This window comes from Stigmatopora argus, chromosome 8 (genome assembly GCF_051989625.1).
Source record: "Stigmatopora argus isolate UIUO_Sarg chromosome 8, RoL_Sarg_1.0, whole genome shotgun sequence".
Classification (NCBI taxonomy): domain Eukaryota; kingdom Metazoa; phylum Chordata; class Actinopteri; order Syngnathiformes; family Syngnathidae; genus Stigmatopora; species Stigmatopora argus.
Window position 1 is genome coordinate 19,191,583 of NC_135394.1, and position 27,634 is coordinate 19,219,216.

The 27,634-nt window shown below is 50.8% G+C and overlaps 2 protein-coding genes across 7 annotated transcripts; one reads left to right on the forward strand and one right to left on the reverse strand.

Annotated features, from left to right (window-relative positions):
• Positions 1-38: 38 nt before the first annotated feature.
• Positions 39-24,231, reverse strand: patj (PATJ crumbs cell polarity complex component). 6 transcript variants are annotated; one of them, XM_077607882.1, is made up of 40 exons: positions 24,170-24,231; positions 23,808-23,889; positions 22,381-22,613; positions 20,563-20,703; positions 20,121-20,257; positions 19,918-20,058; positions 18,274-18,331; positions 18,087-18,215; positions 17,813-18,022; positions 17,588-17,690; positions 16,749-16,837; positions 16,552-16,681; positions 15,852-15,935; positions 14,873-14,934; positions 14,101-14,160; positions 13,889-14,023; positions 13,528-13,692; positions 13,391-13,435; positions 12,830-13,021; positions 11,128-11,337; positions 8,624-8,926; positions 7,884-7,945; positions 7,689-7,760; positions 7,384-7,455; positions 7,157-7,328; positions 6,869-6,979; positions 6,717-6,792; positions 4,443-4,549; positions 4,096-4,368; positions 3,740-3,944; positions 3,408-3,529; positions 3,222-3,305; positions 2,947-3,132; positions 2,671-2,830; positions 2,557-2,591; positions 1,946-2,068; positions 1,761-1,865; positions 1,503-1,603; positions 1,312-1,435; positions 39-603 (listed from the first exon to the last, which is right to left on the reverse strand). In XM_077607882.1, the coding sequence occupies exons 3-40, from the start codon at positions 22,600-22,602 to the stop codon at positions 457-459; spliced, it is 4,953 nt and encodes a 1,650-aa protein (XP_077464008.1). In that variant the 5' UTR covers positions 22,603-22,613; positions 23,808-23,889; positions 24,170-24,231; the 3' UTR covers positions 39-456. The 6 variants fall into 6 exon arrangements, with proteins under 6 accessions (XP_077464008.1, XP_077464004.1, XP_077464007.1 ...); XM_077607878.1 differs by having other exon boundaries at positions 13,391-13,446; positions 13,527-13,692; XM_077607881.1 differs by having other exon boundaries at positions 13,391-13,446; positions 13,527-13,692; positions 15,852-15,932; positions 24,170-24,226.
• tm2d1 (TM2 domain containing 1) lies at positions 24,225-26,741 on the forward strand. The gene is made up of 5 exons (XM_077607887.1): positions 24,225-24,398; positions 25,062-25,135; positions 25,216-25,324; positions 25,994-26,159; positions 26,243-26,741. Exons 1-5 carry the CDS (start codon positions 24,271-24,273, stop codon positions 26,351-26,353), a joined length of 588 nt encoding a protein of 195 aa, XP_077464013.1. The 5' UTR covers positions 24,225-24,270; the 3' UTR covers positions 26,354-26,741.
• Positions 26,742-27,634: the final 893 nt, after the last annotated feature.

Genomic DNA, 27,634 nt, shown 5'->3' on the forward strand with positions numbered 1-27,634 from the left:
TCAATAGAAAAGTGAAGTCGAAAAAAGTCAAGCGTAAATATTGTATTGAATTGATTTATTGAAGTTCTTTCATGATTGCCATTTTTCATAAAAAGGGTCAAAAGTCGCTGCAAACAATCACGTAAAACAAGTGTGCACTTTTTGTTTCTTCAGTTGTACGAAATGCTCCAACATGGCAGGTGCGCAAATCTGTCGAGCATGAGCGATATTAGCTAACGGCTAATCCTTCACATCTCAACTAACGCTGGACACGACGGCTAACGCTGTGAGCTTGGTCATCCAAAATTTCAGTGAGCATAGGTGCTAATAAAACAGTGGTGTGCTGCGTGACTGCGTGACAAATTTACTATTATTTGACCAAAAAAAACAGGTCTCATGGTTAGCAGCGGCTAAATCTCAATCCGTCTTAACACCGGTGCCATTTACTGCTAGTTTTCAGCACTCAGCACTCACGTTTTAGGACAAAAGCTCCAGCGTGACGCTTCCCGTGTGCTTCCTCAAGATGGCCACGGCCTGCTCGTGCGTCACCCCGTCCAAACTTTGGCCGTTCACCGACAAAACTTGATCTCCGCGCTTGGGAAAGCCGTGGGCCGGCGCCGCCCCCTAAACGCACGCACACGCACAAAAAAAACGTTAGCATCGCTCGCCGGGCCTCGTCGACCCATGGACATTTTTGCCGACGGTCTGACGTCATTCACACAAAAACAAACACACAAAAACAAACACACAAAAACAAACACACACTGTAGTATCTTAGCTATGTATGGGTAGAAAGACGTGATAGCAATGGTGGAGGTCACACACACCGTGTGCGGTCGATTGGTCGCCGGTCTTTTGGTCGCCGGTCTTTTGGTCGCCGGTCTTTTGGTCGCCCCGACTGCGACAACGGGCGACCAAAAGACCGGCGACAAAACAAGGTAAAACAAGATGGTGTACGCATGAATAAAAGCCAACAATGGCCACGAGCAGTTTCACTGAGCCCACGTGTGAGTGTACAAGAGTTTGTATGTACATGCGTTGCTGTCCCTTTAAGAAGCGACGTCAGTTCAGTCGGTCCTAACAAGTTCTCCAACAAAACATAATCAAAGTCCGGGAAATTTGGAGCTTTTCTTTTGTCTAATAATGACTAGGGTAGTAAGTATGACTAAATAGTCATTGGCACTTTGTATTTAGGGAATTTGAGCAACAATTTCAATGGTCATTATCACTTACCTTCCGGGCGACCAAAAGACCGGCGACCAATCGACCGTGTACCACACACACACACTCTGTGTACCACACACACACTTAGCTTAGCATGGATAGGAGGACCTTGTTGAAGACGGTCTTGACGTAGATGGGCAGGTCTCCGTGCGCGCTCCCAACCCCTCCGACGACGGTGAAACCAAAGCCCTCGCCGCTCTTCTCCACCACGATTGTACGCCGATGGAGTCCCCTGGGAGAGGAGGCGGTCAAGCGGACTCCTTTGGCCATCGTGGGTGGTCACGGCGATGGTTACTCACAGCGTTTGCACTTGGTGGCTTTGCGCATTGACAAAAGTGGACTGGCTAGCCAAATTCTCCACCTGACTCAAAATGGCAGCCATGTTGGTGTCCCCGATCACCTAACGAGCAGGCGCACATGTTTCAGGGTTATTTCAACATGAAATTTCAGGCCTAAAAATAGGAGCGTGAGGTTTGGATGGCGGCCGCTAAAAGACGACGGTTCAAGGGTCTTTGGCTGCCAATGGCGTGGGGGGTGCTTGAGCGCGCGCACTCCACCTGGAGACAGACGTTTGCCGTGGTTTCTTTCAACATGTCCACGACTTCTTGGTGGGACTTGGCGTCCACGGATCGGCCGTCGATGCTGACGATCCTGTCGCCCACCTGGACGGAGAGGGGCGGGGGGGGGGTTAGGAGGCGGGGCATCAGGAGGGGGCAACCTGGCATGAAAGCGGACCCCCCACCTTGAGGCCTTGCGTCTTGGCCGCCGCCCCCCGATCTTGAATCATGGCGATGAAGACGGGGACGTCCCCCAGGGGGCTACCCCGCCCCCCCGCTATGCTGACCCCCAGGGAGTCACCGGCCCCCTAGAGGAGGGAGGAAGAGCCATCCGTTTTTCTTTCATGGCATTGGCTGTCATTGACAGTGAAAAACGCCCAATCCGTAAAGGAGGGATTTGCATTTAAAATCATTTTTTAAACGATTTGATACATTTACAATTTTCCAATTTGTACCCTTTTTAACTTTGATCATATACACATAAACGTGTGACGTTTTTTGGGCGGGTCTGAATTACAAAGGAAGCGCGCCCTCTCGTGGATGGTCGCAGGGAATGTTCATGTTCCAAATGTCAGAGGATGTCAAATGTATTATTTCAATTTTTTTTTTTTAAATAAATCAATATTTTGACATGATATATTTTTTGAAGACCAATTTTAAGTATTATGTATGTATATTTAGCTATTCCTCAATGCCTTTATACATATATAGTGTGCTAAATGTAAATTGCCACACCAACATAAGCACATTTCGTCCCAATGAAAAAATAGGAATATTAAGAATATGTGAAGCTCACCCGGCTGATGCACACCGTTCGAAGACGCCGGCCACCTGCCAATCCAGCCACAGACAACGTTAGCTGCTAGCTTGCTAGCAAGCTGGCACGGCAACAAGCAAAAGCGCTCGTCACCCGCATTCTCGGCGCAACCGCCGTCCTCATCGTCTCCTCCTCCTCCCTCTCTTTCTTCTTCTTCTTCTTCTTCTTCTTCTTCTTCTTCTTGTGACGTCACACTGGCGGGAGGCGTATCCACGCTCCAACTTCTTCCGCCGCCACCGTCGACAGCGTCCACCTGCAAAGGGCGAAACGCTTGAAATGGACCAGAAATTGGCTGGGGAACGTACAGGAAGTGACCCGTGTCGACGTAACAGACGAGAACGAGAGTAGGAAAAGGATAAGTTGGCTTACCGCCGCTTGGGAGGAAGCGGGCGTGTCGGAGCGCCGACGCCGGCGATGGCGACGGCCCGGGCCCCGCCCCTGGCCCCGCCCCTGGCCCCGAGCTCGCAGGACCGTGATGACGGCTTTGGAAGACGGGCGGCGCAAGGCCGAGATGGCCTCCTGGTGAGACGCTCGCCGGAGGTCCACGCCGTTGATCTGCGGCGGCCGGCCGCGCCGGGATCACACCCGGATGGCGGTGGCCCCGCCCGCTCGTCGCCCCACCCCGGCCGGCCGGCGGCGCCTACCTCCAGAAGTTGATCGCCGGGCCGCAGGCGTCCGTCTTTGGCCGCCGCTCCGTCCTGGTAGACTTGGAGGATGACCACGGCTCGCTGCGCCAAAGGGAAGGAAGAAAGAGCAAGCCTTTCAAATTCAAATCCAATGGCGTTGTTGATTTTTAAGGGGGGCGTCGCGTCGGCGTGGAGGGAACTCACCAGACGCGTGTCCCGCCCGCCCACCACGCTCAGGCCTAATCCCGAAGGACCTTTGCGGATCTCCAAGGTGGTCTCCCGGCCGGGGAGGAGGAGGAGGGCCTGCTCCCGGGAGGCGGGGCTCCCTGTCGTCAACAAATCTAAGTGACTTAATTGAAATATGGAAGATGTTGGGGTCAATTCATGTTCGTTTGGTGACTTTTTGTTCATTCGGGGACACACTAAAGTCACTTTCTGGTGATTTGGGGGCATTTCAAGTCTGACCCAAAATGGCCGACACGCGATATCGACCAGCTCTGTCGGCTAACGGCCGTCGGAGACTCCCCGGCGCCTACCCGTTTTGACGACGTCCTCCTCGTCGGATGGCCCGCGTGACCCGTCGCTCTTACGTCGGGCGCCCGTCAGATCGGGAAGCGTCACGCTCGCGCCGTCCGAGAGTCGCCGCGACGACGTGCCCGTCGCCCGCCGCCCCGGCGGGGCCTCGTCGTCCTCCCGTTTCTCGGGGAGGCGGGCAACCGCGCCCTCGTGGCTCTCCAGGTCCTGCGCCAGGTCATTGGTTAACACTCGATGGACGTCCAATCCATTTGAAGCGGGAAGATGGCAGCCAGTGACCGTTCCCCCGCTTCAAATGGATGGAAAAAACACAAAATGGCGGCCGACAAGTCAAATTGAAAGTGCAAATCCGCCTGACCGTATCGTCCCAAGAGGGGAGGCGGAGCATGTCGCCGTCCGGCGGGCGTGGCCATTCCACCGGGACCGGCCCCTCCTCCGGCGGCGGCGAGAGGCTCCGACGAGAACGGGACGGCGCGTCGCAGTCGGCGGGCGACGGGGGTCTTTCCCGGGGAGGAGGGGGAATGGCCGCCGCGGTTCGGACCTCGTCCCGAGAGAGCGCCGGTCCGGGTAGGAGTTTGACCTTGGGGGCGGCGCTCCTGACGACGAACGAGGCGTTCCTCTGCCCGTCCACCTGTGGGCGAAAGACGAAGAAAAAACTGAGGTGCCAAAGGTCAAAGGGGGGTGAAGTGGCGGGCGAGCGCTCACCTCCGCCGAGGGTTCGCCGACACGCGGGCGTCCGTCGGTGGAGCAGACGGCACGGTCCGGGTTCCCGCGTCCCGCCTCCTCGGGCGGCGCCAGGTCGCCGCGGCCATCTGCGAGCGCACGTTAGCCGGCGACACTTTTGGCCGACTTCCGGACCATCGTGAGGACGGCGAGGACGCCTTAGGACGAGTCGACGCGACCCGAGCCATAGTTGTAGCGGAAAAGGGAAGCTAATAATGATGCTATCGGAAAGAACCACTTTGAGGGGCGGGGCATTTCCCAATCACTTCCTATTTATTTGGAGTCACTTCCTGTTGCCTTTGGGCCATTCCTTGTGCATTCTGCTCACTTCCTGTTCATTTCAGAGCATTTGAACATCACTTTGTTTTTTGGGAGTCCGTTGGGTCACTTCCTGTTCCTCACGAGGTGACTTCCTGCACATTTTGGCTCACTTCCTGCTTACTTACATAGAATCACGATTCTTTTCATTTTTGCCTCCTTTTTACTGTTTATTTTTGGGTCCAAAAGAATAAGGACTTCATTTTAGGCAGGTCCAAGTTGATAACCAATACATAGGTTGACGGCGGGGTTGTTCGACGTGCCATCGGATACTTACGGACCCCAAAAAAATCGGACCCAAATTTCGGCGGCATTGTACCACTACATTTAGGATGAATTTTGCCAGCCTTCATTTGAAAAAGTTGTTCATGCAAATTGGTCAAAACCCTTCTGGCTAACAACATTCCGACGTCGTATCGGTCAAAGCGCGGCTCAAATAAAAGCGGCCGGAAAAAACAAGCAGACGAGGACGTGCCGTAGCGTCCGCCCACGTCGGCCCACGTTGACGTACGTGCGCTGGCGAGACGACGGCGGACGGACGAAGACGGACGAGCACGGCCCGCGACTGACCTTTCCTCGGCATGCTCCCTCCCGGCTTGGGTCTCGCCGAGGATGCTACATCCGAACGCCGCAGGCGTGCGTTGGTGCGTGCGCGAGCTAGCACTCTATCAGGCGCCCCCACCCCGCCCGCCCGCCCCTTAACCTGAGCGGCGAACCCCCCGATGCCCCCCCCCCACTCGCCGCAGCACGGCGCGATAAGCTCGAGCGCATTAAAATGGAAAAACCTTGCAGAGGTGTCAAAATAAATTCATTTAATTCAAGTCATGCGTTCATTGGAGGAGCATGCTCACCGGACACGCCCACTCCCAAGGTCCCGCCCACACCACCCGTCACATTCATTTCAATGACAATGAGTTGACCGTCAGTCCACATCAAGCGCAATCACTTCATTTTGGGGCACGTTGTTTTTAGTTTAAGATCACTTTTGGTTGATTTTTGGGACATTTCACAGGACATTTCCTATTCGTTTGGGTGTACTTCCTGTCGTCAAACCACTCGATTGATTGGTAAAATGGGGAGAGGGGGTGTGGTCAGAAGAGGCCTGCAAAGAGAGAAAAAAAAGGGGTTCAACGCCCAATATGGCTCTGCACGGAGCTGTCCGTGGTGTGGCGTGTGTTCTCATTAGATATCACACGCACGTAGAACTAGATGAGTAAGGAGCACCGACGGGCACCACTGTTATTACTTGGTGGCCATTTTGTGTCAGGGCCATTTGATGAAGATTACAGGAAGAAGACCTGTAATACCCAACGATGAATTGGTGAACCCGTGACAACGGGAAGTTCCCCAAGAATAATGGGAAGTGGTCAATAATAGGCTGAAAATATAAAGGAAATGTCCTAAAATCAACAGGAAATCACCCAGAAATGCTCCACAATCGACAGAACGTGCGTGACCCAACAACAGGTAGGGAGGGAGGGAGGGAATGACCTGGAAATGCCTTTAAATCAACAGGAAATGGCCTCAAATAAGTAGGAAGTCACCCGGAAATGTCCCAAGTCTATAGGAAATGACCCAAAATACACAGGAAGTGTCGCCGTCAATGCCTTTACATCAAAAGGAAAGGGCCGAAAATCAGTAGGAAGTAACGTGGAAACGTCCCAAGACAATAGGAAGTGACCCAAATACTCAGGAAGTGACCTAAAATTCACAGGAAGTGACCCAAAATACACAGGAAGTAGGCGTAAATGCCCTAAAATCACAAGACGTGAACCAAAGCCACCAGGAGTGTCAAACCAAAACCAACAGGAAGTCCATTCCTAGTCTAAAAGGCCTATTTCATTACAAAACAAAACGGAACTAGTTTGAGCGGTCACATTCCAATTCAAATGGAGCGAGAGCGACGACGACGACGACGGTGGCGGCGGCGGTACGGACCTTGGGGGGCCTCCGACTGCCCGGGGGGTCTGTAAGGAGGCGGGTCCCGCAGTGGGGGCGGGCCTAATCTCGCCATCTGCACACATAACCACGGAAGTTGACTGTGACCGTGCCCTCGCTCGCTGGCTTACTTCCTTTGACGGCGAGCGTACCCGAGGGTTAGCGGACAGGCTCTGGACGACCAAGACCACCGGACTTTGGGCCGACTTGATGGCGTCCACCGCTTCTTGGTGAGTGGCTTCTCGCAGATCCACCCCCGAAACCTGCGACGAGGGCAAAAGCAATTTCCGTCAACACACACACACAGAGCCCCAAACTTTTATTCCGCAATTTATTAGATGGCGGGAGGTGTCCAATCTTCAATGTCGGACAAAAAAAAGTGTGCTCAAGTTGTCACGCAATCAACAGGAAGTGAGCACGGTGGCGGCGGCGGAGGGCACCTGGAGGATCTTGTCGCCCGTGCGGAGCGCCCGCGCGGCGGGGCTCCCGCGGACCACCTTCTTGACGAAGATTCCCTTCAGCTCTTCTCCGTTGCGGAGGCGCTTGATGACGCGCCCGCCGCCCACGATGCTCAGGCCCAGGGACTCGCCGCGCTCGGGACGCACTTCCACCCTGTGGCAAAATGGCGTCAGGCCTTGAACAAAAAAACAAAGGCAAACGGCATTACCTGCGTGGGGGCCCCCAGTGACTGAAGTCGGGGGTTTCCTCGCCTTCGCCCTCCTCGCGCTCAGGAAGGTCCCTTGGCCGGGAAAAAAAAAAATGGTACCGAGTCAACTGGACGGGAGCTGGAGATCAACAGGGAGCACCCCAAAACCGATGGAAAGTGGACCCAAATCAACCCCAAGTAACCCAGAAATCAGCAGGAAGTGGCAGTGAAACGGGACGGACTCAAGGCGGTCCGGACGGGAGTTAGAACACGGCCCAAAGCAACGGGAAGTGACCCGTTGGGGGAAAAAAAGCTCGGCGTCTGACCTGCGCCCTCTTCTGGCTGCAGCGAATCCTCCGTGACTCCGCCTCCTCCGCTTCTCTTCGGTGTCAATCGTCCTGTTGGACACAGGCACACGGGCAGCCGCAATTCAAGAAAGTTGCACAAATGGCCGAGGGGTGGCGACAAAGACAACGTGAAGAAGAAGGAGGAGGAGGAGGAGGAGGAGGAGGAAGACTCACCTCACGTCCGTCACGCTGACTTCCGAATCGGCGTCCTCGTCCTCTTCCTCGCTTGCGGCGCTCTGTCGGGGAAGAAGACACAGGATTGGTCGCCGGGGACGGGGTCCAAATCAATCGACTGTTTTTCGTTGTTTTGGGTTTGTTTGTCTTTTGTCTGTTGTACAGAAATGGGCCAAGGTTCCTCTGTTTTTTTTTTAGCAAGAAAAACTAGAATACTTCGTTTATTAAAAGATATCTACTCAGCAATTTTTCCAAAGATGATTGAAATTGAATCCCTTTGTTGTCATCGTACAAGGACAATGAGATTTAGGGCTTCACTTTATAGTGTACACATTAAAAAAATGACATACAATAAAAATGAAATGTCGTAGGGAAAGTGGTTAGTAGTAGCATGTCATGTGCGCTTAGGGTGTCAAACCCCAACCGGTTGGTTCGCGGGCCGTATTAACATCGACTACGTTTCATGTGGGCCCGGACCATTTTAGAGATCATATTTAGATGATATGATCATTTCTTTAATAAAAAAAAATCAGATCATATTGTGTAATAATTTGGAATGAAAAATGTCAATGTTGCCTTTTTAGTGGATGATTCTTACAGTTTAAAAATAAAATGAGATATGTTCTCGAATATGATCTGTCAATTTCATCACATCTTTTTTATTAAATGACCAAAAGGTCAATTATTTTTGAAATGAAAACCTCAACAACAAGTTTCAAAAGTGCAAGCGGAATACTCACTTGAAAGGAGTTTGGGTGGTCGGGGGAAGGCGGAGCTTTTCTTCTGGCCTCCTCCTCCTCATCGTCCTCCTCATCGTCTTCATCCTCCTCATCCTCCGCCTCTTGCTCATCCACGGCCATCTCGGCGCCTTCGCCGATGTCTGAGTAGGGGGCGTCAGTGAGTGGCTCCTCCTCCTCCTCCTCCTCCTCCTCCTCCTCCTCCCATCCTTCTTGCTCCTGGTCTCGCTCCTCCTCTAGCTCCTCCTCCTGCTCCTCCTCCTCATTTTCCCGCCACCGTCCTTGGCTAAAGTCACTCGGGGAACCCTGCGAGGAGGTCACACACACACACACACACAGAGAACACGATGAGCGTCCGTTCGTGTGTCCCGCCCTCCCGCCACTTTGAAGGCGCATAAAAGAGCAAAACGCCGCCTCAGCACTTGGCTGACGACGGCGCGCGCATTAACCGCCGCCGCCGCCGCCGCACTTAGGCTAATTTCCCCGCGCGGCCTTTCCGCCTCAGAGGCTAACGTACGGTCAAGTGGACTCTGACGATCCGCCTGGCGTCCTTCCCGTCAAAGCCACCAAAAACCGGAAATGTCCATTTGGACGGATGTTTCTTCCGTGTCGGTGGCTTTTTCGCCCATTTATTTATGATTTGGGTTTTTTTTTGTGGTGGGGGGGGGGTATAGTTGTTCTTTCTTTTCTCTTTTTTCATTTGATGAGCCCCTCCCTCTTTCATGTTTTCAGTCATTTCTTGTAGATTTTGGCTCACTTCCTGCACATCATTTCCTGACAAACTTCCTTCGAATCCCTTTTGAATGATTTGAGGGTGTTGCTGGATCACTTCCTGTACTTTTGGGTCACTTCCTGTTCCCTTGGAATGATTTTTCTCCATTCCGGTCTCACTTTTTCATCCAATTGGAGTCACTTCCACTTCATTTGAATAAGTTTGGCGCCTTCCCAGGTCACTTCTGCTATCAATTTTTTAGATCTGTTTTTTTTGGTTGCTTTTTTAAAATTTTGTGGCAATTTGGAGACCGCCAACAATGATCCCAAAAGTAACATTCCAATGAAAGATTTCCAGGTGAAGGTTTTCGTCGGGAAATCTCGTGGCCAAAGAGGAAGTGAGGCCACTTCCTGCGGCAGGCGGGTGACCTAATACTGCGTCGGAGCGTCCGTGACAGCCGGCGACCGTTCCCTCCCCTTCCCTACCGCCCCTCCCCTCCACTCCACTTAAGAGTGCGGCGGTGGCGGCGGCGAAGGCGAAAGCAATGTTGTTGAGCTGATGGAGCACTTTGCCACGTCCCGACATCTCGCTGACTCAGCCGGCGGCGGAAAGGGGGAGGAATAAAAGGAGGAGGGGCCAGGAGACGCGGGCGGGGGAGGTTGGCGGAAGGTGAAAGACAAAGCGCTGCCGCCGCCGCCGCCGCCGCCGCCAAGAAAGAACAAGTTGTTGAGCCAAGAAAGACAAGAAGAAGAACAAGTGTTGTCGTCGTCGTCAAAAAATGGCCTCTTTTGGGCCGTCCACTAAATGCTCGCTGACGACACGTCGCCTGTCCATCATTCAACGGCTTCAAATATTGGCTGCCAATCATTGGGCGTGTTCAACATTTTGTCCATTAAACGCTTAAAGCAGGCCTCGGGAACCTTTTTGACGGACGGAGAGAGCCATAAACAATTCATATTTTCAAATGTTGTTCCTTGAGAGGCATACTCAAAAGACGTAATATGTAAAAATACACTAAAATCTGTGCTATTTGTAGTCATATCCCCATTTTTAAAGTCTTAACGTTCTCTGAGATCTTTTGACAAGATTGTTGCGCTGTGGCTAATCAATGCTAATCAATGGGAGTATGAATGGAATGTCAAAAACAAGTTTAAAGCCGCACTAAAATGAGTGTCGGCGCCACCATGATAAACGTAACGCCGCTCCGATTGATGTATTCAGGTCTGAGCTCTCTTAACAGCACTTCCCATATTTGACCTCACAGTTTAGAGAGCCATATGCACCTATCAAAAGAGCCACATATGGCTCCCGCCGAGCCATAGGTTCCCTACCCCTGGCTTAAAGGTTCTGTCGTTTTGGGTGTCCGTTTCTTCGGCGTGTCATTCATGGGTGGCTTCGCTCATAAAAATGCATTTTCAGGAATTGTGGGCGTGGTCAATGGAGCTCAAAGAATGTCAGGGTCACAAATTGGCCGTGTTGTCATTTGGGGTGCCAATGGCAACCTCAAATATTTCGCATGTCAATCATCAATGCTTTTTGGCCAGTGTCAAGCATTATTAAAAATGTACAACATTTGTGGCGTCTATTATTTGGGCTGTCAGTCATTTGGAGCCATTTTTGGGCCACGTCCAAAATTGGTGCTGTCCGCGATTTGGGCCGTCAATCATTTGGAGTCATTTTTCGGCCTAAATTTGCGTCCCTTGTTTCAACCATTTGGGCCATTAAACATTCAGGATGGCAATGACGCCGCGTGAGGTGTCAATCATTTGGCCAGTTAAGAGAGGAAGCCACTCACCACCAGCGGTTTGCGCACGCCGAGCCGCACGGCGCCAGGCGGCGCCCCCTTCAGGACGTCCACGGCTTCGCGCAGGCTCATGCGCGCCAACGGGACACCGTTGACCCAAACCAACTGGTCGCCGGGCAGGAGGGCGCCGCTGCGTTCGGCCGGGCCGCCCGCCACCAGGGAGCGGATCACCATCACGCAGCCGCAAGGGTCCAAGGGGTCCTGGGGGCGGGGCCGTGGCCGGGGACAAAAGCTCACAATTACAACCAGCAAATGACAAAAGGAAATGCAAACTAAAACTCTTTGACCACTATCAAGTTTTTTTTTCCCAATTGCCTTGCCGAAAATACGCATTTTCGATGAGATGCGATCCCACGGCAGCCGCCAGGCGGCGACAAAGACCAAGCGACGGCGAGCCTTTGTACTGGCACTCTGTTCTCGGCGCTTGAGAAGGCAGCGGGTGTCCAATTCTCATTTAATTCTGTCAACGGAAGCAAACGAGTCAAAAAAAGGGGAAAAAATATTGCCATACTTCCCACTTCAAATGGATTAGACGCCTATTGAGGAAATAGACCGTTGACGTTAAAAACGTGGCCAGGTGTCAAAGTTTCGAGGTGACGGAAGCTCGGCGGCAATGCGCAAAAGTGAACGCCCGCCCGCCCGTCCGCCCGCCCGCTAGCGTGTTAGCGCGCTGGCTGCCAAGTGGGCTATTTTTAGAGGCGCCTTTTGGGCTACAGGTGATGTGATGGCGCTCCCTCCGCCTACTGAAGCTCTCTCTCTCTCTCTCTCTCTCTCTCTCTCTCTCTCTCGCTTGAATTTGGGAACTTTCTGACAGGGACCTTTTGGCACCCCAAACTCGTCAAACGTTGCCCTTCCCCAGCGCGCGTTCGCTGGCTCTTTTTTTTATTTTTCCGACAACACATTCAGAAGCCAGCGTCCAATCCATGGAGACCGCAGGCAATCTTAAAATATTTCATGGCCCCCCACATTGGGCATTTTTTTTCTTCCCATCCACTCTTTCGCAGCCCACCACCAACTTTGACCGATTGACGGCGTAGCGACTTGGAAAGGTTCCAAAAATTCGTGCGCGCTAGGCTCCATCCTTTCCACCAAAAACGTGCTTTTTTCGCACTCATTTCCAACGGTTTTAAAATTGGAAATGTTCAAAATATGACTTTGCCATGAAGCCATTTAAAAATCATCATCGTCGTCGTCAGTAAGCCAGAAATGTACGGAACAGGAGGAAGAAGAGGAAAATGGGCCCCCAAATTTCATATTATTCATAATAATATTCAGATGATTTCTTCCCATCCACTTTAGAGTTCCGACTTGCAAATTTTTGAGAAAAGCTGTTAAAATGTGAAAAAGTAGGCTGAAAATGTATATTTGATGGAGGGAGGGAGGGAGGGAGGTCGGGAGTTAGCTCCCTCGCAAATCAAACATTCATTTGCTTGCTCCCACAATGTGAGGAGAAGTTTGGTGAAAATGGGTAAGCCCCGCCCCCTCCCCCCGCAGGTGTTGCGGTCCCACCCGGGACTTCACCTGGAGTTGGCTCCGAGGCTCGGGAAAGGAGGGGGCGGGGTCTCCGAGGTGAACCTACGCCTAAAGACACGGCGCTAAGAATGGGCCGGGAGGGGGAGGAGCATCGATTTTTTTTTGGGGGGGGGGGTGTCAGTGAGAGAGAAAACAGAGGACGGGCGAGCAAGCGAATTACCTGGTAGTCCAAGATGCTGAAGCCCAGCCCTCCGTCCGCTTCCTTGGACAGCTCCAACACCTCCACCGAGCGAGACCACAGCGCTAGCTCGCCATCTTCTTCCTCTTCCTCTTCCTCTTCCTCTTCCTCTTCCTCTTCCTCTTCCTCTTCCTCTTCTCTTTCTTTTTCGCTTTCTGGCTCCTCTTTCTCCACCTGCCGTCAGTCACACGGTGCTCGTTAGGTACCATTTTGGGTCAACGGTTAGGGTTAGGCCCTCTAAAGAACGCAATATGATAGTTCATGGACAGTGGCTTTTGGACAAAACTATCCTGCACATTTTGGTGGCTTAAAATCATTTAAAAAAATCAACCCCATAAGCCCCCAAATCTATAACAGGTACCCAAAGTCAACAGGAAGTGACCCCATAAGCCACCAAATCTATTGCAGGTACCCCAAGTCAACAGGAAGTGACCCCAAAAGCCCCCAAAATCAACAGGAAGTAACCTGGAAAAGATCACAAAAGCACAGGAAGTACCCCAAATCAACAGGAAGTGAGCGTTAGGTACAGGGGATCGGACCGACCTGCCTCGCCGGAGCCCCGAGCGCCGACGTCAGCTTGGCCTCCAACTGAAAAAGGTCCCCATGGACAAATGGGAGGGATTAGGAACCCGCCGCCGCCGCCGCCGCCATCGCCATCTTCCCGTCGCCACGGAACCTACGTCGTCCAGGGCGCTGCCGCGCGGTTCCCACTCGCCGTCCGATCCGGCGTCGTCGTCGTCGGACGCGGTCCGCCGGCAGCAGACCACCGTGAAGGGGGGCGGAGCTTCTTTGAGGAAGGACAGCACCTCTCGACGAGACATCCCGTGCAGACGGGCCTCGTTCACCTGCCGCGTGGGCGCTAACGTTAGCGGTGACGCGGACGACTTGCGGCACCTTTTTAATTTCTCTCGCGCTATGCTGCCTTCTAGTGGCCAGACTTGACTTTAGTACTTGCATTAAGGTAAAAATTGGATGTCTACTCGTGATAAACTTGCTTCAATTTTAATGGTCAGATCGGCCGAGGTTGGTCACGTGACTGACCTGGAGCAGCTCGTCTTCCGGCGCGAGGACGCCGTGGCGATCGGCCGGGCCGCCGGGCGCCACCGACGAGACGTAGTGGTGGCCGTCGAAGGAGTCCAACTCCACGCCTAGGCGAAGCGTGTGGACGGGGAGCAGCTGCCAGAAAAAAAAATGGACGCATGCACACGTGAGGCCGCCACCGCCACCGCCACCGCCAGGAAAGGAGGAGTCACCTTGGAGGATCTCTGCAGTTGAACGTCGTCGTGTTGGGCGGCAGGGTGCAACTCCATCACCTGGAAACACATTTTTGGCTGCCAATGACCGGGGCAGTCGTCCCATCTCTGCGCAATTGACATCATCTATTGCAGGGGTAGGGAACCTATGGCTCGGGAGCCAAATGTGGCTCTTTTGATGGTTGCATATGGCTCTGAGCTAAAATATGGAAAGCGGTGGTGAGAGAGGCGAGTCCCGAATGCACCAATAGGAACGTCACGTCGGCACTGTGGCATTGACTTATTTTTTCCATTAGAGTCTTCTGCATCTATTCTCTCATTGATACTCGTTGATATTCATTGATTAGCAACAGCGTAACAATGTTGTCAAAAGATTTCAAAGACTTTGTACTTTAAAAGTGGTAAAATGACTAAAAAATGGGCACATTTTCATGTATTTTGACTTTTAAATTGTGAGTATGGCTCTCAAGGAATAACATTTGAAAATAGGAATTGTTTATGGCTCTCTCTCTCTTTCAAAAAGGTTCCTGACCGACCCCTGATCTATTGCCATCAATGTCAATTGAATTGGATGGCGTGCGTCAGTGCGTGCCAGTGGTCACGTGACTTTACCTTCAGTTACTTCCTGTATACTTTGGGGCATTCTGGGGTGTATTCAAACAGTCAAATAAAAAACAAATTTACTGGAAACTGTCGTTTGTGGATAGGGCTGCCTTTCTCTGCTCGTCAGTAAACTATCTCGGGTCACTTCCTGTTTGTTTGGGGCTCTCACCAGAACTTGATAGTTGGGACCAAGAACTTCCTGCCACTTGGCCTTCAGATCTGCGCCAGAATCTGCACCCACACACACACACACACATTGGGGATAAATACACGTTGGCAAAATGCCACCAAAAAATCATTAAAAGTCATCCAAAATCAACTCTAACTAAACAAAATAGGCCAAAATCAAAAGGAAGTGACCAAAATAAAAGGTAAAACCAAGAGGAAGCCACTTGGAATGAACGCAATATGAGCACAAATAGGCAAAAATCAACAGGAAGTCAGCCGTAAACCCCCCCTCCCGCTCCAAGTCGGCGGCGGCCCGTGAGCGCCGGTTGCCACGGAAACCCGGCCGTCGAACCGACGTCAGTCTGCTGTTGCTGAGCTCGCCACAAAATAAGATGAAGAAAAAAAAAATGATGGCGGCGCTTTAGATTAAATTAGCATTGCTAAACGCAGCCCGGCCGTCATTAATCTTCAGCGTAGGGAAGAATAAAAATGCCGGACGAGCCGCCGCGTGCTAATGGCTAGCACTTAGCGCCCGGGACAGATCACAGTTCGAAATATCCTCCTGAGAAAGTAACTCTGTCATTAGTGGCAACACTTTTATAGCTAACTCCCCCCCAAAAAGCCTTCCATTCGTTATGGTTATTCAAAACAAATGAAATTTTGAAAAAAAAAATAGATTGTAAGGCGACTCCTTAAGAGTAATAAAAAGTCTTTTGGGGTGGTTTTGGCGCCAGCGTGAACGTTCACGGCAAAATGGAAGGAGAGTTGGCGTCACGTGACTTTTTTTGGAAGCTCTCCAAGATGGAAGAGCGCGTGGGTGGGTGGGCTGCGTGGAAAAGCGCACGGGGCTTCAAACACAAACAACACTCTTGGATGAAAAGATTCAAAATATAGTGACTGATCAAATGGATGGGACGGACGGCCGGCGCCGTCCGTCAATGGCGACCCAAGGTCCCCCATTTGTGAGCACGGACGCTCACCTTGGCTTGCGTCTTGTGCCTCCAAATCCGCCGAGCCCGTTTTCAAATCCACTGATCTCCGTGGTGACCCCGCAGAAATCTCTGCTGAGAAAAAAAACCCACACACAAAATAATTTAATAACCCAGCAACACATGTGAATATGAATCTTTCAAAACTACAAATGACATCACGACAGCCGATAAGCCGCATAATGAACAGGAAGTGACCCAAAAACTAAAAAAATGACCTGAATACGTCCCAGAATTAACAAGAAGTGAGGCGGTAATTACAAAAGCAAAAGGAAGTGACATAGGAACGTGACTGGACGTTTGGTCGCCCGGGCGTTTGGCCGCCGGACGTTTGGCCGCCAGACGTTTGGCCTGTTGTCAAATGTCCGGCGACCAAACGTCCGGCGGCCAAACGTCCGGCGGCCAAACGTCCGGCGGCCAAACGTCCGGCGGCCAAACGTCCGGCGGCCAAACGTCCGGCGGCCAAACGTCCGGCGGCCAAACGTCCGGCGGCCAAACGTCCGGCGGCCAAACGTCCGGCGGCCAAACGTCCGGCGGCCAAACGTCCGGCGGCCAAACGTCCGGCGACCAAACGTCCGAGTACCACCTAGGAATGCCCCAAAACCGGCAGGAAGTGACCTGCGAACGCTCGTGAAGCAACTGGTGACCAACTGGTTTGCTAAAGGACGATCGGACAATGGTCAACATATACCCGTGGATGGCGACCTCTCTGCGACGGAATTCTTCTTGCGGACCAGCGTGAGCACCACGGTGCGCCCCGTGCCTTTCATCACGTCCACCACTTCCTGATTGGTCAGGCCGTGGAGACTGACGCCATCCAACTGGACAGACAAACGCGCGTGAGGGTGCCGTCGACAGCCTCGGACGAGCGGACACCCTTTTTCTTACCGCGATGAGTCGGTCGTGAACTCGGATGTTGCCGCTGTGATGGGCGGCGCTGCCCGCCACCACGTTCTTGATGTAGGCGCCCACCGCGTCTGTCAAAATAAATAATAATAATAATAATAATCGGAGATAGGCCCTGTCGTCATCATCAACAACAAAAACCTTTTTGTCATCACACCCAGAAACTGCATATGACGAAATTGGTAGTGCTTCTCCATAAGGTGCGTTTTCTCAGCAAAAGACCAAAATAAGTGATAGTTACGGACTCGTAATTTGGCATTCTGCCGTTATGGTTTTCTTTTCTATTTTTTTTTCTTTTTTCCTCTTTTCTTTTCTTCTTCTTTCTTCTTCTTTTCTCTTTTTTGTTTGTTGTGAAATCGGATATAGCGCATCTCCTTCCGATAGTAATGAAATCCTGGCGACTGTAGGATAACGAACGACACCGAACTGGAGAGCATAGAGCCGCTGCGTCAGTGCGCGCCGCCGCCATCTTGGGAAAAAGAAATGACCACTGAGGAGGAAGTGACCGAAAATTTCAGAAAATCGACACGCAATATTTCAAAATGGACTGGAAGTGACCTCTGAATGGCCCAAAAATTACAGGAAGTCAAGTGGAAATGATCTAAAATGGACAGGAAGTGATCTTGAAAAAAACAAAATCAACTGGAAGTTCCCCCAAAACAAGAAGAAGGGACGATGAACCAGGACGTGACCTGGGAACGTCCAACCACGTGCAGGAAATCATCCAAATTGGATGGGAAGTGACCCCCAAATGCCTCAAAATACACAGGAAGTGACCCGGAAGCCAATAATGTACGGGAAGTTACGGTGCTGTTTTGGACCTTGAGCGCTGAGGGGGTTGTGTCCGATGATGGAGATCCCCAGGCTCTGGCCGTCTTGTTTGGCCAGCGCCACCTCGTGGATCTCGTAACCGTCCAGGTTGGGCTTGGAGAGATAGGAAAAAAACAGCGGGAAATATTAGCCCCGCCTCTTTCTCCCCCGTTGGACCTCTCTACAGAAGCTGAAACGGAACGGAAAGGCCGGAGGTGGCGGCCCCGCTCACTCACCGTCTTGCTAGCCCGCGGCGGAGCCATCACGGGGGCGGAGTCGGGCGGCGGCGGGGGCGGCGCCTTCGCGCCACGCGGGTCCCTGGCGACCAGCAGGACCACGTGGGTCCCGCAGGCCCGCAGCGCCTCCGCCGCCTCGTCGCTGCCCAGCCCCTCGGCGGGCGTGGCCCCGATGCGAAGGAGGCGGTCGCCCGTGCGGAGACGCCCGTCCTGAAAGGGGCGGTACCCCGTGAGGACGGGGAGCCCAAGGGGGGCGCGCCCGAACAAGACCTACCCTGTCGGCGGCGCCGCCCCTGAGCAGCGTGCGAACCACCACGCCGGCGTTCTTGGCGCCCACCACGCCGAAACCCAGACCCGAGCCGTCGTTGGTCAGCCGGATCTCCTCCACCTCGGCCCACTCGCCCTGGGTTGGGGGGACGGAATGACCCTCCCGGCGCTCTCGCGGCATCGACGCCACTTACCGTGTTTACGTCTGACGGCGGCGACGGCGGGGACCCTGGGAACGGCGGGGGCGGCTCCCTGTCACAGGTGGGGAGAAACCAGAGTCAAGATGACGACTTCAAAATCATTTCACTCAAGTACAAGTCAAAGGCGTCCCGTAAAAAAAAAAAAAACTCAATTTTCGGCTACTCTACTGATGGATGAGTTTGTTTTAACAAAGGCGTGCTAAGGCAGTGAGGGGAGGGGGTGGGGCACAGCTTGGGCCTCAAGGGCCGCTGTGAGTGGTGGGGGCCACTTTTTGGTCCAAGCCATCCAGCACAGACACGGACACAGAGTTCAACCACAACGGGGGGTTGGGCTGAAATCAGACGCACCTGACGCCAATCCACTGATTGCACTTGTAACATACAATATTTGTGGAAAGGTTCCTCTATGGAGGTTGAAACCAAAGCACTCACTTCGGCCCCTTTATTTAAAATTTTGCCCAGCCCTGTTAAATAAATGCCTAGTCTTAGGAGATGCTACGTCTTCCTTCTAATGTCCAATGCTTCAATTTCTTGCTCTCAATTTTTTGAAATAGGTCCCAAAAAAAGTCTGAACTGGCTTTGACAGTTTATACCAGGCAGGGATGGTTTTGCAAGCCATACACAGCACAGACATTGGTGACAAAGTTGATTCAACGGGGGTTGGGCCGCTGTGGGTGGGGAGGGAGGGGGGTTTGCAGCTTTGCTTTTCGCTCAAGCCATCCCGAACCGACCGAGCTGACAAAGTTGAAGGAGCGGGGGTTGTGCTGCAAGAAGCACCTGACGCCAATCCACTGATTGCACTCGCAGGACACTAGAATTGTGGAAAGCTTTCCTCTTTGGAGGTTGAAACCAAAGCAACCACTTTGAGCCTTTTTAAAGTTTGCCCAGCCCTGTTAAATAAATGCCTAGTCTTATGGGATGCTACCTTTTCCTTCATGTATTTATTTATGAACTTACTTATGACCTATCAATTTATGTCTAAAACGCCTTTCCTATTTCTGCATCCTCACCCTCTTGCTACTGTGACAATGAAATTTCCCCAATACGGGATGAATCAAGTTATCCAATCCAATCCAATATGTCCAATGCTTCAATTTCTTCGAGGTGCTCGCTCGCTCGCTCTCTCTTCAATGGTCAAAAGTCTGCACTTTGATGGCCCACGTTTGAAATAGGTCCAAAAAAAGTCTTGAACTGGCTATGACAGTTTATAGCAGGTGGTTTCTCAAAGCCACCCACCCAGCACAGACATAGCTGACAAAATTGAATGGACGGGGGTTGGGTCGCTTTGGGTGGGGAGGGAGGGAGGGAGCAGCTTTACTGTTCCAAGCCATCCAGCACCAACCGAGCTAACTGACAAACTTGAACTAGCTAGCGGGGGTTGTGCTGCGAGAAGCACCTGAAGGCAATCCACTGATTGCACTTGTAGTATTGTGCAAAGGTTCATCTTTAGAGATTGAAACCAAAGCACCCCCGCCCGCACTCACTTTTGCCCTTTGTTTCGTTTTCCCACCTCTGGGCTAAGCAATCACTCAATACCTGAGCACGTATAGTATTGAAGCCACCAATGTTTTTTGCCTTTTCTACTCATGTTTTAAAAACAACACTGTTAGGAGTAACATTTTTGGCTAGCGTAACCACCTGCGCTCCCTGGCGATGGTCATTTGGACCGTCCCGCCGGGTTCTTGCAGCAAGGCTAGCGCCTGGGCTTGACTCACGCCGGCCTCCAGGGGGTGCCCGTTGATGCTCAGGATCTGATCCCGCGCCCGGAGGCCCCCGTCCCTGCGGCGTCACCTGGCGTCAGGTCACGGCAACCGAGCGAGGACAAGAGAGGCGGGGCTCACCTGTGGGCCGCGCCCCCCGGCTGGACGTGTTTGACGAAGACGCCGTGGCCGCCGCTTCCCGGGTGGAGGCCCACCACGCTGAAGCCCAGGCCGCCCGACGGCGGGCGGCTCAGAAGCACGTGCTCCGTTTGCCGACCCTGAACCGGCGATTGGGTTTCCGTTAGCAGGTTAGCATCGGCCCCTTCGGTCGGTTAACACCCGAAGCTCGACGGTCCAGCCCAAACCACCTCCATACCTGTCAACCTCTGCCGATAACTGCCCTTATAAATGATTATGATTCCCCTTACAAACCCCCCCAAAAAAACTTACAAACACCCTACGACTCGTACGGTGTTTGTAAGGTTTTTGGGCGGGGTTTGTAAGGGGAATCATAATCATTTATAAGGGCAGTTATCGGCAGAGGTTGACAGGTATGGACCTCGCGCGTTGGCGTCGTACTCACGCCGGCCGCCGCTTTGATCCACCGGTCGAGGAGTCGAGGCGAGGGCGGAGCCCCGAGGGGCGGCGCGTCCGTGCCGGCGCTCGCCGTGGTCGGCTCCTCCACGGCCCAGTCGCGGTCGCCCTTGGGCGGCGTCGGGCTCAACTGCAAAAGAGATGAAAAGGTCAAAAATGAACAAAAATGACCGAAAAAGTAGCCCAAAGCCAATAAGGAGTGACCCATAAAGGATGAAAAGCAGCCTAAAGTTGCTCCAATGACATAAAAATTTAACATATGAATACAGTGGTACCTGTGAACCTCTGCCGATAACTGCCCTTATAAATGATTATGATTCAATCCCTTACAAACCCCCCAAAAACCTTACAAACACTGTACAAGTCGTACGGTGTTTGTAAGGTTTTTGGGGGGGTTGTAAGGGGAATCATAATCATTTATAAGGGCAGTTATCGGCAGAGGTTGACAGGTATGATACAGTGGTACCTCGACATACGATCATAATACGTTCCGAGACTGAGATCGTATGACGAGATTCCAAATATAGTTTGTGGTCCCGGCAATCGTGCACGGCGGCGCCCCGTATCAGTATTCCGCGGCGGTGGCGGTGGCGGTGGCAGTTGCCCGGCCGATAAACAATGGCGGCTCCAAATTAAGATAATGGCGGGCTTCATATTGTAAGTGGCGCCAAGGTCGCTCGCCGTACTGTAAGTCCACCGAGGCGTCGGCGCCGCTTTATTTATGCCCGGGCTTCCCGAGCGCGGATCAATCAAGCTTTAATATGCGCTGTCCCGCTTTGACAAACGGCCGCTCGGCGAGAGCCCCGCCCACGCCCGGCTGAGTACGCCAAGCCAGAGGAAAGGTCATTCGTACATTACCTGTAAGAACCACATTGATTTTTACGCGCATTCATTCCGGCCAGAGTCTCGAATGTGGTCACGTGTTGGCACCGACAACTTCCGGTTCACCACATGTCAAAAGTACAGTCATACCTGGTCATACGACCGCTCGTCATACGATATTCTCGTCTTACGACGGAAATTTCGATGGAATAATTCGCCCGAGATGCAATCAAAATTTGGTGATGCGACCAAGCCAGGTGGCCATGGCACTGTCTTTTTTGCATCTCTTTTGTGTATAAAATATATCTACGAGCACTGGGCGGACTTTGCATTTCCACACACGTTTTTTTGCCCCCCCACTTTGGTCTACATTGACATTGCAAAGAAAAGATCTGGAATATATGTACACTGGGTAATCAGACACGGGGAAGCGGCAAGTTCCAAACAACTCTTGATGCGTTCGTTTTGAAGACTCCGGCGGAACGTCGGGGTGGGGTTAACCCGTAGAACTAAGGTCAAAAGATTCAAACAAAATTAGAATTCAGTTTTGTGTAAAGTTACATTAAACCTTGAGTGTCTGTATATATTAATCCAAGTTCATTTAAATGTGTTTGTTCGTTTACGAGTGCCGTGGATAAAGTCCCCCCGAACACCTCCCCCCGCCTCCGTGTGTATGTCGCTGTCTATATCCCCAGCGAAATGCGTCTAATTTTACTTCTATTAAACACATTTTATTACTATTAAACCACTAGTTATGTGTTACTTTGTCAATAGATGGCGAATTAGAAGAAATAAAACATTTTTCCAATCCAATGTATCCTGTTTTTGGTGTTTTTTCAGAGGGTTGGAACCAATTCATTTGTTTTCCATTCATTTGAATGGGAAAGGTCCGCTGGAGTGACGAGAATCTCGTCATACGTTCTCAGTCTCGGAACGGATTACGATCGTATGTCGAGGTACCACTGTATATGATTTTTTTTCCCACCTGCTTGGCGGGTTGGGCGACGGCACGCTGCAAACCGAGCACGTGCGCGAAGAGCGGACTGTCCAGGATCTCCTTGAGGGCCGCCACGCGCAAGCCGTGGCGCTGCCACTCTTCCCTCTCCGCCAGCTTGGCCCCGAGTCGCTCCAGGGCCGCCGCCGCTCGTCGGCGCTCGTGGGGCGACACCGCGGGCACGGGAAGCCGGTCGCCCGCGTTGTACAACATCTCGCCTCTTTCTGGAAGAAAATACGAACGTAAGGAACAACCCACGCCATTGACACGCATGGACATCTCATTTTAACGTTCATAGTTGCCCCAAAAACATCCTTTTGGAGGGGTACTTTAAAAAAACCTTTATTTCTGAAGGCAAAATGATGCTACTTGTTCTAAATGAAGAAGTACTCAATTTAATGGTCAGCTGTTGAAGAAAAAAAAACACAATTCTGCCAAAATTTGACAAAAAAATACACGTGCATTTTTAATGGCCCTATTCATTCCCATTGTCCAAACATGAGACTTCTCCTACAATTTTTGTCATATTCACGTAATTCACTCGTCCAAATGTTCACATAAATAAAGATGACAAAATTTATCGATTACATTTTGAGAAAAAAAACACCATTCTGCCAAATTTGACAAAAATACACGCACATTTTAATGGCCCTATTCATTTCCATTGTCCAAACATGATACTTTTTCTACAATTTTTGTCATATTCCCGTAATTCACTCGTCCAAATGTTCACATAAAGAAAGATGACAAAATGTATCGGTTACATTTTGAGGAAAAAAAACATACCATTCAGCCAAATTTGACAAAAACATCCAAATATTTCTTATGGCAAAATGCTACTTTACCAACAGTTTTTCCTGAGTCATACCTTGCTACTTTCACCGGAAGTAAACAAAGCATACCTGGCGGGCGTTTACCTTCACGGAAGTGAAACTACAAAGGTCAACGGAGTGGGGGTGGGGGAAAAGAGACTCTTGTCCGTATAAAAAAAGTATATAATATGAGAAATCCACTTTCCAAGACACGTTGACAATTTTCTGGGTAAACTTTATGGATTATTATCGCATATTAAAATGGGCGTGGTCCTTTTGGACCAGCAGGTGCATGAAAACACCCCGACACACCAAGAACAAGTCAAAACAAAGCAAACTAGCAAAGAAAAATAACATTGGAAACGTCACAAGAATTGGCGCTAGCGCGAAACACGGACCGAACCATTCCAACTTTTGCCAACATTCACCATTCTTTCGACTCGTCGCTAGCATGCTAACTTCTTATCTCAACGCGAGCCACAAAAACCTCTTGTTTTGAGTAGTTTTTACACGAATTACACACTGGGAACACACAGCTAACATTTGGTGAGTGAAAAACATCGACTAGTTATTTTTTAAAGGATTTGGAGCGGATGCGAAACTTACGTGAAGTGTAGTCCTCTCGGTGACTAGGTCACTTTAAATGCGGGATTCACTGACCATGGGAATTCTCGCAACTCTTCATTGACTATAACAGTGACGGGGGGGGGGGGGTACACGAACAAAAAATGGTGTCGGTAAAACAAATGTTTTTTGTTTGTAAAAGGAATTTGAGCAATTTCAAACATTATTTTTTGAAAATCAATTACAAATATTGATTGAAAATTGACTCAAAATAAAATAAATACAGACAGAAACAAAGGAGAAGAAGAGGAAAACCTAAACGCAAAAGAACATAAGTTCTATTTCTAAAATACATAGTAATGTTAAACACTTATGTGAAAATACGCAGCAATAGACCAACTCACTGCTTGTTTTATGTTGCGCTGTTTGTGGGAGGGAAAACTTGACAATAGTCTTTCTTCCCGACGTCTTTGAAGGTGTCGCGTGGTGACGTCAGTTAGCAGTCATGTCGCTGGCTAGTTTTCGCCGCAATTTGTGGTCGTTTTTGTTGCTTTTTTCCTTTTTGGCCGCCTTGTATCGGACGCTCGTCGCGGCAGAGGAGGCCGACAGCTGCGACAACCTGAGACTCGGACAATATCCTTCACATAGTTTGCCCGAAATGCTTTGTGTCCTCGGAAATCGCTAATGCTAACGACTAGCATGAGCTAGCAATGAGCTCAAATAAGACGTACATTTCCCGCAGCGGTGCTAAAAAATGTTGCGGTGTCCCAAAAATGGAATGAATGACACATAATTTGCATTTAAAGTCAATTTTACATTAACAACTAATTAAAATATATAATTCAAATTGATATTCACAGTTATTGCAGCACTTATATCGGGACCAATGAATGCATAACATTTAAATGTTCAGTATTCAAACCAAACAGATTTTAAAAAAAAAATGAAATTGCGGGTCCATTTTGGGGCACTTCGTCGTCACTTCCTGTACATGTTGGATTAATTGAATTTAAGGCATTTTTGTTCACTTCCTTGGGGCAATTTCGGGTTACTTTCAGTTTTTGGGTTGGTTCCTCTTGATTTTATGGATTTTTGTACAATTTTAAGTCCCTTCTGGTTGACTTTGTGTCATTCCCTGCACATTTGGAGGCGTTCTTGATTTGCTTCCTGTCTATTTGGGGTCATTTCCTGTAGATTTCTGGGGATGTTTTTGTCCAAATGTGGTGGAGCACTTTGTTTTTGCCTCCAAAACATATCCCAGTTTGGCGTTCTCCTGTCCTTGACAGCAGCCATCACGTACTTGTGTCGAGAGCCAAAGATCGACGACACCACGCAGGAGCCGGAAAACTGCCGAGATGCCGCGGCTCGGGGTGGGCGTCGCTCGCCAATGTCCTATCGTTGCTCACGTGACATCGCCCCCGTTTGCTAATGTTGTTGTTTTTTTCTGCAGTGGAGTGCCTCCCGGCTCCTAATGTGACATGCCGGCTTTCCAATGGGACGGAGTTCCGCTTCAGTGGCGAGGAGGTGGGATTTTACCAAACCGTCCCCTGTCGGAATGTGTGAGTACACCCAAGAGAAGATTAAAAAAAAAAAGAAGTCCTATTGGTTTTAGGAAGCTCTTTGAAGTCTCTACAATGAACACACACACAAGAAATTGGATAACTTTTATTTTAGTAATTTCACCACTTTTAAAGTGGAAAAAAAGGAATACTTTTGACAACATTCTTATGCAGTTGCTAATTAATGAGAGTATGCATTCTAGCAGAGTCTAATGCAAAAAAAGAAGACTAAAGCAGCACTGGATGTAGTATCTCAGTTCTGTCACAAGTGGGTTCCATATTTTAGCTCACAGGTTAGCGAAGGGCCGCATGTGGCTCCCGAGCCATAGGTTCCCTACCCCTGGTGTAGAGTGTTGACTATAGGACTCGTCATTGACGTTTTTTTTTGTTGTAGCAAAAATCCATTGACGTTGGACTAAGATAACCCTAGAAAATCTGTTTTTTTGTGTGTGGACAATATGCCATTTAAATGACATTTTATGGCTATATTAAGAGTGACTTGAAGTTAGGCTAGTTATTAAGTCGTTTGGTAGACCTTGACTTGGACCTCCACGAGTGGATGTGGCTAACTTGGGAAGCTAGCAATGTGGCTAGCCAACGAAGCTTCCGACTCGTGGCAAAGTGACCTTGTTGGACGGCGCTTTTAGCGTCTGCTTTTTGGGTCCTCAGGAGCGGCTACTCGTACAAAGTGGCGGTGGCGCTGTCGCTCTTCCTGGGCTGGCTGGGCGCCGATCGCTTCTACCTGGGCTACCCGGCCCTGGGGGTGCTCAAGTTCTGCACCGTGGGCTTCTGCGGCATCGGGACGCTGCTGGACTTTGTCCTGGTGGCCACGCAGGTCAGTGGCGCTCAGTTGTTGGGCTAAGACGGCCCACTCGTGCTCCCACTTTCTCTCTCTCTCTCTCTCTGTCTCCCCCGCAGACGGTGGGCCCGTCGGACGGCTCCGACTACATCGTGGACTACTACGGCGCCCGCCTCAGCCGCCTGCCCGTCACCCGGGACACCTACCGGAAGCCGCACCTCTCCCTCTGAAAAATGAAATGGAAAGCTTAAGATGGAACATTTCAACGTGGGGGCGACCGTCGGCTCCTGGGGGTGGGCGGGGCTCGCGTCTCACGCCGTCCATCTGTCCGTCCATTTTTCCCGGAGGCCACACGCGTTGGACGTCCCATTTGAAGTCGGAGTCACGGAGCGACGGATTGGACGTCCGGCGCCGCCGACGGGAGGAGACACTGACAAAATCAGCTGCTAAAACTCCAAAATAAAAAGGAAGTGACCCAATGTTGTCATTTTGATAGCCTATCCGCTCTGACGGAATTGTCGATCGCCGTTAAAATGGCTGCAGAGGAGGAGGAGCTGGTGTAAATAGTCAAGCGTGAACATATTTGTCAATAAAATCAATTGTAAAAAGATGGAACAAGGCGTTTGTGTGTGTGTGTGTGTGTGTGTGTGTGAGAGAGAGAATTGTTCACACTGTTTGTAAAGTTGCATTTTATTATCCTAAGACTGTGTTTAAGTATGGGAGTTCAATAAATGTTGTAATCAATCAAATGTGTCAATAATGATGGCCTTATTTTACTGTTAGTTTGTGCTCCAATCTGCAAATGAATAGAATGCACCAACATTAAGTCCCTTTAAATGAATAGGATTGTCCCAAAATGAGCACAAAGAAAGCCATAAATAGCCTCAAATTCAGAGAAAGTGCCACAAAAATCTCTCCAATCAACAGCAAGTCAGCCAAATGAATGGCAAGCATTCTCCCAAATGCGTCCTTTTATCGCCAATTATATTTGATGGAATTTTTGGGATTGAATTGTGTGACTCGTGCTCTTCCAAAATTTTTTTGTTTTTTTGTGCGTAAAAAACGAGGCCAGCCCCCGAGAGCGTTGTGTTAGCATCTTTATTGGCTTGTCTTTACGTTGCATAGAGACGCTTCCCGCCTAGACAGGAAGTCACCGAGGGACAACGTGGCGAAAAGGAAGTAGCGACGGCCAACGGCGGGAGTCGTTGAGGCACAAGTTTTAGTCGCGGGAGAACAAGTCAAAGCAAGTCATGCAAGTCTTTGAGGGGGTCAAAGCCCCGCCCCGCCCCGCCCCACCGCCGTCGACGCCCACCCACGTCCGACGAGAGCTCCGTCCGTCAAAAGGTAGCCATTTTGAACCGCGCTACGCTACGCTACGCCCTTTCCTCTCCTATCACCCGGATGAAGAAAATGCGCAAACAACTTCCTGTTAGCAAAAGCAGGTTAGTGGCGATTAAAAATATTTACTATTTTGACGGGCTCGCTTTTTTTGTCTGTACATGCTAGCAAAA

What these genes read in the sequence shown, in the direction of transcription:
- patj (XM_077607878.1), bottom strand. Translation starts at nt 22,602, where the DNA reads ATGTTGTACAACGCGGGCGACCGGCTTCCCGTGCCCGCGGTGTCGCCC. An exon ending in GGAGGACGTCGTCAAAACGG is followed by an intron (nt 3,530 to 3,739) that starts GTAGGCGCCGGG and finishes TGTTGACGACAG; the next exon opens with GGAGCCCCGCCTCCCGGGAG. An exon ending in TCAAGACCGTCTTCAACAAG is followed by an intron (nt 604 to 1,311) that starts GTCCTCCTATCC and finishes GCGTGCGTTTAG; the next exon opens with GGGGCGGCGCCGGCCCACGG.
- tm2d1 (XM_077607887.1), top strand. Translation starts at nt 24,271, where the DNA reads ATGTCGCTGGCTAGTTTTCGCCGCAATTTGTGGTCGTTTTTGTTGCTT. An exon ending in GACAACCTGAGACTCGGACA is followed by an intron (nt 24,399 to 25,061) that starts ATATCCTTCACA and finishes AGCAGCCATCAC; the next exon opens with GTACTTGTGTCGAGAGCCAA. An exon ending in CCGAGATGCCGCGGCTCGGG is followed by an intron (nt 25,136 to 25,215) that starts GTGGGCGTCGCT and finishes TTTTTTCTGCAG; the next exon opens with TGGAGTGCCTCCCGGCTCCT.